This window comes from Aricia agestis, chromosome 20, assembly GCF_905147365.1.
Source record: "Aricia agestis chromosome 20, ilAriAges1.1, whole genome shotgun sequence".
Classification (NCBI taxonomy): Eukaryota; Metazoa; Arthropoda; class Insecta; order Lepidoptera; family Lycaenidae; genus Aricia; species Aricia agestis.
Window position 1 is genome coordinate 4,540,276 of NC_056425.1, and position 8,039 is coordinate 4,548,314.

General features: G+C 35.1%; 2 protein-coding genes across 3 annotated transcripts; one reads left to right on the forward strand and one right to left on the reverse strand.

Annotated features, from left to right (window-relative positions):
* Positions 1-4,168: 4,168 nt before the first annotated feature.
* Positions 4,169-5,676, forward strand: LOC121736999 (periaxin-like). 2 transcript variants are annotated; one of them, XM_042128501.1, is made up of 3 exons: positions 4,169-4,227; positions 4,706-5,168; positions 5,352-5,676. In XM_042128501.1, exons 1-3 carry the CDS (start codon positions 4,184-4,186, stop codon positions 5,631-5,633), a joined length of 789 nt encoding a protein of 262 aa, XP_041984435.1. In that variant the 5' UTR covers positions 4,169-4,183; the 3' UTR covers positions 5,634-5,676. The 2 variants fall into 2 exon arrangements, with proteins under 2 accessions (XP_041984435.1, XP_041984434.1); XM_042128500.1 differs by having other exon boundaries at positions 4,706-5,676.
* Positions 5,677-6,012: 336 nt separating this feature from the next.
* LOC121737002 (39S ribosomal protein L13, mitochondrial) lies at positions 6,013-7,823 on the reverse strand. The gene is made up of 3 exons (XM_042128504.1): positions 7,676-7,823; positions 7,280-7,558; positions 6,013-6,299 (listed from the first exon to the last, which is right to left on the reverse strand). The coding sequence occupies exons 1-3, from the start codon at positions 7,697-7,699 to the stop codon at positions 6,066-6,068; spliced, it is 537 nt and encodes a 178-aa protein (XP_041984438.1). The 5' UTR covers positions 7,700-7,823; the 3' UTR covers positions 6,013-6,065.
* Between the last annotated feature and the right edge of the window lie 216 nt (positions 7,824-8,039).

Below are 8,039 nucleotides of genomic sequence, written 5' to 3' on the forward strand. Positions count from 1 at the left end.
TTAATCGGGACTTAACGCGACTTTTTTTTTTTCGGGTCACCTGATGGAAAGCAACTTCCGTCGCCCATGGACACTCGCAGCATCAGAAGAGCTGCATGTGCGTTGCCGGCCTTTTAAGAGGGAATAGGGTAATAGGGGAGGGTAGGGAAGGGAAGGGAATAGGGGAGGGTAGGAAAGGGAATAGGGTAGGGGATTGGGCCTCCGGTAAACTCACTCACTCGGCGAAACACAGCGCAAGCGCTGTTTCACGCCGATTTTCTGTGAGAACGTGGTATTTATCCGGTCGAGCCGGCCCATTCGTGCCGAAGCATGGCTCTCCCACGACTTACTTAAGTAGTAATGCTACTACGAGTACATACTTTTTCTCGACGTTTCGGCCGTGTTGCAACGGCCGTGGTCACGAGGGGACTCTTTTTTTTCTAATAATATCCGGCCCGTATCGGTTAATAAGATAACATTTTAAACTGTCGCGTTGCATTATAATTAAACTTTTTAATCGGGACTTAACGCGACTTATTTAACTGACCATCAGTCCCCTCGTGACCACGGCCGTTGCAACACGGCCGAAACGTCGAGAAAAGGTATGTACTCGTAGTAGCATTACTACTTAAATAAGTCGCGTTAAGTCCCAATTAAAAAGTAATTATAATGCAAAGCGAAAGTTTAAAATGTAAGCTTATTTTTTTAACTATTATTATTACGTAGCCGTTTCCAAACAAAAAGTTTATTTTTTTATTTTTATATATTCTAAAGAATGAAGTATTAATAAACCCTTGTAAAAAAAGTATCTAACAAAGTTTGTTTTATTTGAGTTTCTAAGAATAAAATATCAAGTAAAGTCATTAGAACGATTTATTTTACAAGTTTATGTCCACCCTGCGAGATCCCGCAAATACCGGGATACAGCGGGATTGTGATGATTCAGTCCCGCAAATACCGGGATTGAAATTATCTTGCGGGATTGCATTCCCTAGGCGCCGCAGACTCGATCGCACGAAAAGTCTGTCGTCTGCGATCTCCCTTTCTCTTTTTTGAAATTTTCTATGCTAAGGGAAGGCGTACACTATTGAACAAGTTTTCATCTGTATAAAGTATAAAAACATTTATTTAATTTTTTGAATGCTTATAGTATTTTATTCCAATTTTGTACGCTTGTCTAGCAACATTTAGTGTACGGATGTTTTTTTTTTCATTTGGGAAAAGAAAATGTAAGCCTTCTCTTTCTTCGAAGGATCTCTGGCTGTGTTTTAATAATACAGGAACTGAGCCTAATTCTCATAACTGATTGTGTTAGATTCACATACGTATGTCGTACTCGATTTGTTACGAGAATTGGGCCGCCGCGCTGGTTTTTTCCATGACTTAAAATTATTGAGAAGTAGAGTCATTAATATTTTTATTGATATAAAATATGATTTAGGTTATTTTGATTCTGTTGTATTTTTACTTTTTGGCGTTAGTTAATTAAAAAAAGTATTAAATTTTTAAAGAGAGATTTAAAAGTATATTGTTTACATTCGATATAAAATTAGTTTTAAGAAATATCAAATATTACTTTAAACGCTTAAAAGATCTATAAGACAGTAAGTATAACAGTAAATATCATTTTTTTACAATGTGTATTTTTGTTTTTTTTTGCATTATTTTAAAATAAGTGTCAACTATGTGGAATTGTTGTAAATGTTATGTGTCTTTAAAACAACAAAAGAAAAAACATTTGTATATAAGGACTGTATTATGATAATATTCTATGCAATGTCAAAACTTAGCTTTTAAATCCCAGTGTATTTTGTGAAGTCATAATCGCTTTTTCATTTAAAAACATATTTCACTTACATATTTTCACTGTATAAAAAATATATTCACAGCCGAACATGGAACCTCCTTTTTTGGAAGTCGGTTAAGTAATAATGTAAGACGAAAATAATATCTCATAGTCTGAGTCATGTGTGCGTCCAGCCTTATTTCTTCAATATTTTAAAAATAAACAAATTGAATTTTCTTCAAGTAAAATAAATTACAGTTATAATCGTCTATCATATTTTTATAAGTGTTTTGTTTATACGTATCGTAATGGTATTATAATATTATGTTAAATGTATTCCAATCGAGATAAGTATAATTAATATAATGCGGTCAAAGATATGTTTGATAAGTTTTGTAAAGTATGCATACCTAGTGTGAAAATTTATATTTTAATTATTCAAAATTTTGTGTCTAGTACCTCAATGGGGTACTTTAAAAATTATTTCTATAACATATAATTTAAGACTTACAAGTAGCTTATGAGAGTTTTTTGGTGTGTAAAAAATAGGAATGACAGACATGTTATAAAATAATTTCTAAGATAGTGGTTTCACATAGTGGTTGTCTTTTAATGTCCAAGTATAATTTTGCGTGTGACCGTAATAAAAACTAAGTGACACATGTTTACTGTATCTACATGGCATGCTCATTAACGCGCCAAAACACTCTTGTATGTCTATAAAATTCCACTTTTTTTATTTTTATATGTTCTCTTTGACCGTATTATTTAAAAAATACATTAGGCCACGCTTAAGCCTAATGTACTTTATTTTTATAAATAAAATGCCAAATATATAAACGGTAAAGATTCAAAAGTATGATTAACTGTTGATTTGGAGTAATAGAAAATTGTACTTTTATCCTAATAAAAATATCATACATACTTATTGTCATACTATTTTATCACCTACTGTATATTACTATTTTTAAAAAGTCCGCGCTATGTCCTCGGTTTGAAACCCTAAAGACTCTTCAGGTAAAGCCATGATGGAATAACCATGATTGCTAAGCTGTTAGTAGCATAAACAATCGACGCCGATCATGGGCAAACAGACGAATATGTTCCACTAAACCAGCCTTTCCCAGAGTGGGCGATAACGACCCCTTGTGTGCGCTGAAGGTTTAAAGGGGTAAATTGTAAAAAAAATGGGGGTGTTGTTGTGTAGAGGTGGTAGAGGCTTGGGGGGGTTATTTATTTCATCTGAATTCATTTTAAATTGAAACAAAGGGGGTGCTAAAACATAATTTGTTCTCAAAGTGGGCAGTAGACAAAATAAGTTTGGGAACCCCTGCTCTACACGTTTGTAATCGCTTGAATTATTAATCTGTCATGTGGCAAAGTGGAGAGACCGCATAAATGAGGGTTGCCACCAGCAGACAGCAGTTTGACATGATAGACCTGACGGCTATACGGCTGCACTAAGTCTAAACCGAACCCAAAGACGTCGATTTGAACTGCTTAACCGACTCAATCAAATGACGTTATAAGAAAATTTGTTTTCTTATGAGCCTCCTGCCTCTCTCGACTTCTCTAAGCCCTCTGACATAAGAAACAAAGTTTTGTTACGTCAGATGGCTGCACCTGGTGGCAAATAGAATTTCAACAACCCTCATTGCAACAAAAAATCGAATTAAAGAAACGACATCTAGCGGAGAAAAGACATTATTTTTGGGTCATAAATAAAATTATTGTAAATTATGATCACCATTTTACCAGATTGAATCAATATTGTAAATAGACTTAACACTATCTACCCTAATCAGATTATACTATCTATAGGAAACAACAAGATAATTAAATTTTGATTTCCGAGTAAAGCTCAGTCATTGTACGTGGATCGTGATTCGTGATTTTGGTAAAAAAAATCCGTCTCCGTCCGTCCGTTCCGTCTTCTATAAAAAATATATAACTGTATTCTCATGAAATGTCAAATCAACATTGATCTAGCAAGCTCTAGGGGCAGCTGCCCCCCCCCCCCCCCTGGATCGTCCCTACTAAGTATAATATTATCTAGTACTTTTATCTATAACAACTAAAAATTATTAATTTGCCCCCCCTGGCCCAGAACCTGGGTACGCCCATGATTGTAGTACTTAATATATTCTATTGTAACGGAAAATAATTAAAAAACAATAACTTCTTACTTATATAATATTTAAAAGAATTGATTTATTATATCAATCATCATATCAAATTGATTTATTATAATCCTATCGTAGGTATAAGATAATCCTACTGGGTAAAACAATCATTATTGGTGGACGTAATTTCCAACAGGTGAATAGACTTTCTAGATGGCTAAAGACTATACGTGGTCTAATAAGGACTAAAAGATAAGCTATCTGGCTCTCAATAGATAATCGATTGCCTATAAATATGAGTTTGTCCATGTGCAATAATAACATCAAACAAGAGACTATATGAGGTGAGTGTTCTATACGCAATATTGTTTAAGATTGTGTAACCCAAGTTCAGACTGTAATTTTCTATTGTTTGAAAACTAGAAGAATCATAGCTTTATCTTTTAGAAATAATCGACACGAATGTGTACTAGCGAAAAAACTTTACCAACCTACCTATACCTAGTACTACCTACTAATGTTATGAATGCGCAATTATGCCTAACTGGTAACTCTAGGCGCTACATTGCTAAACAGATTCTGATAAAATTTGGTATTGAGATACTTAATGGAGAGGACATGAAAGTTTTATTGTGGCAAAATGTACGGTTCTCGCGCAATAGTTGTAATTCCCCCTCTCCTCATGACATCTAGAGAGTAGAGTATTATTAAAATCGACGATACTTCTCGAAGAATGGAATATTACCATACAACCATGTTGTAACATTTCATAGATAATATCTCAAAAACACCTCTTACATGATTTTTTACTCTTTTCCAGAATGAAAGCCTTAATTTGTTTCGCGCTGTTCGCGGTGGCATCCGCCATCCCGCTCCAAAATGCCCAAGTGGTGATCATTCCCGATGGACCGATCCCCATTCCAGTGGAGATGCTCAGGTCTGGATCCTTCATGCCAGTGTGGAGGGACCTCCCCCAAATGCCTAATTTGCCCATTCCCGAGAGGAACTTGAGAGATCTGCCCATTCCCAAGAGGAACTTGAGAGATCTCCCCAACTTCAAAATAAGCGAGGTCCAGTTCCTTGACATGCCAGAGATCCAAGAAGTTAATGCGAATGCACCTTCTGATTCTGAGATTGCTCCTGAAGCTGTCAAAATTGTTGATCTGCCTGAGCTTCCTGCACCAACTGATCTTCAGGAAGTTGTCCCTCAAGTTGAAGATATTGTACCTGAGCCAGTGAACATAGTGGAATATTTTGAGCCCTCTAACGTAGCTAATGAGGTACCTGCTGCTGAGGAGATTGTACCTCAAGCTGAGGAAATTGTACCTGAGCCAGTGAAAATAGTGGGATATTTTGAGCCCGCTAATGAGGTACCTGCTGCTGAGGAAATTGTACCTGAGCCAGTGAAGATAGTGGAATATTCTGAGCCCACTAACGTAGCTAATGAGGAACCTGCTGCTGAGGAGATTGTACCTCAAGCTGAGGAAATTGTACCTGAGCCAGTGAGCATAGTGGAATATTCTGAGCCCTCTAACGTAGCTAATGAGGTACTTGCTGCTGAGGAGATTGTACCTGAGCCAGTGAACATAGTGGAATACTCCGAGCCTATCGGAGCTGATGTACTTGCACCGGAGCTTCCAGCTTTAGAAGATGCTGAGATGAGGTTCGTGAAATTCGTCGATTCTCCAGCCACGTTCGACTTGAAGAACGTGAGGGTACCCATTGATGCGCACGACATTGTTTAAACTTAAAATATATTAGTACCCTAATAAAGTTTTTTTGTTATTATCTTGCAACAATTATTTTTAAAAACTCGCGAAGATACTGTACGCCTTAATTCGCGAGTTCTGATTTTAAGATGAAATTAAACTAAGTTCAATATTTATTAAACCGACAGTTTAAAACTGCATAATATTATGTTATCAAGTAGTAAAAATATATAGCTATAGTAATTAGTTGGAATAAGCTCTACAACAGTTTGTTTAGATAATTATGTTAGGGCTAGTATGTTTTAAGTTTTTAATTTTTTTTATTTTACCTACAAAACGAGGAGCTAAAAAATCGTAAGTTATTACCACAACATATTTTATAAAACATAAGTCTTTAGAAATTAGTAGCAAAAAATCTGTTCATATAACTTTATTAACTAAACTTATCTACACTAATAACAATATAATTTATTTAAGAACATAATCTTCCGGGTACTCCATAACTTTGGGATATTTCTCGACTTCCTCTTTGGGTATGTGATCGAGTCTCGTCGGAACTTCTCTAAGCTGTCTTATTTGGTTAGTGACATTTTCAACTATATCTTGAGGAATATCTTCCCCTGGATAGATCAAAAGCCTTTCCATCGAGTGACGTCTTTGCAAGTTACCTTTTAGTGCTCTGTATACAGCCTTTTTGATTATCTGAAATAATTTAATCAGATTTTATGTTATAGCTTTTGTACTTTTTTGAACAGCAGACTTCATATAATAGGACAGACTGATCAGTACCTTATTGTATTATTATGATATATCATATAGCTTGGCATTTTTATGTACACAATATCTGCAATTTTCCGAAGGTACAATTTTAGTATTTTTCGCAATTTTGTTACATGAGTTGCCAGGCGTCCGGATAAAGCCGAACACAGTCAGGCTTTTTAATTGCGTGTCCGGTAAAATTAAGAGGAGTTTTAAGGAGCTTAGAATCAATAATTTTATATGAAATCTACTAATTTTAGAAGGTTTTACACCTAATAAAATGTTAAATTGTTTTAAGGACGCTATCACATTTTTTCTCAAATATCAGCGATTTTCAGGTAAAAAAATAGGGTTTGATTAGTTACCATTATAGCTAAATACACTGAACGAAGGAAAGTAAATATACAAAAAAATTGTTGCTTATTTAGTCCCCTGTACGAATAGCTAAATATTTTATATAAAATAAATAACATTTTCATTTATAAGAAAAATAAGAAACTCTCTCAAATTTCTTCATACATTTTCGCCCTATCAAGACCGCGATGAGCGTCGTAACCACCACTGTACAAGGCACGCTGATATTGAATGTTATTTTATTGTCCTTAACGTCTATATTCGTACTGACCTGCTAATTTTTGTAATAATTTTTGTGATTGTGTCCTTAATAAAACAGAAAATTACGTACATATTCCTACACTAAGAGTTCAGATTCTAAATATTCGATAGCAAGACAAATTTTTGTACAAATGTCCGGCCAAGCTGGCTGCTTTGTCTGGCTTTTCGGTTTAGCGACCTGGTAACCCTACATGAGTGTCAAGTGTGTACTGAATTATCTAATAAACTACTTTAAAATGCATAAGTGAAAAAGCTACAAAAACTTAGCAAAACAAGTATATTGAAATAACTAATTAACACTCATTTACCATAGTAGGATCCTTATTGTGGACCTCCCAAGCCAATGTCCAAGATGCTCCACCAGGGTACCCAGTGTGGTGGAAATAAGCGCGCTGACGCCAGTCGTCACCCCTTAGAGCGATGTCCCGACTGTTTATACAAACCACTACATCTCCACAGTCATTCATGGGGTGGTAAATAGGTTTGTGCTTCCCCATCAAATACTTCTTTATCACTTCGGCAGATTGATACGGATCTTGCCATTTGCAGTCAAATATATGCCAGGTACGCGCAAAAGTCGCCCATTGCTGGAATATGCAATAGCCAATATGTACATTATAAAGAAATGATATTTAAAATATTATGGATAACGTTTTTGAAAACACTGTACTCGGAGATATTTAACATTGAAATTGTGTAGTTACCTGGACGCGTTTTGCCGCTGACATTGCAATTAATTTTTCGAGTTAAATTATTGAAAAATAATTAAATAACTGATATTTAACATAAAAATCAACAGTAATTAGCACCAAATATTGTATTAGCAATTTTTGAGGTTATAAAATAGTGTCAGTGTCAAATACAAATGTCAAAAGTCTTTTTTTTTTTCTTTCTTATGGCACTTCGGCTATAATATAACCATGGCCAGTGTCGAGTATAAAATATATGGCGGGAAAATAATATTATTCCATATCAAAATTTTCAGCATCGTTTTTCTATATTGTCTAACGGCCGTTCCCAATATTCAATCTATCTCTTGTTTGACATACAACCGATCGCAGCTAACAT

Bases quoted from the DNA above. Each gene is read 5' to 3' on its own strand.
- LOC121736999 (XM_042128500.1), top strand. From the start codon at position 4,184: ATGAGTTTGTCCATGTGCAATAATAACATCAAACAAGAGACTAT. The intron at 4,228-4,705 runs ATGAGGTGAGTG...TTTACTCTTTTC, and splicing joins AACATCAAACAAGAGACTAT to CAGAATGAAAGCCTTAATTT.
- LOC121737002 (XM_042128504.1), bottom strand. From the start codon at position 7,699: ATGTCAGCGGCAAAACGCGTCCAG. The intron at 7,559-7,675 runs GTAACTACACAA...TGCATATTCCAG, and splicing joins CAGCGGCAAAACGCGTCCAG to CAATGGGCGACTTTTGCGCG. The intron at 6,300-7,279 runs GTAAATGAGTGT...AAATTATTTCAG, and splicing joins ACAATAAGGATCCTACTATG to ATAATCAAAAAGGCTGTATA.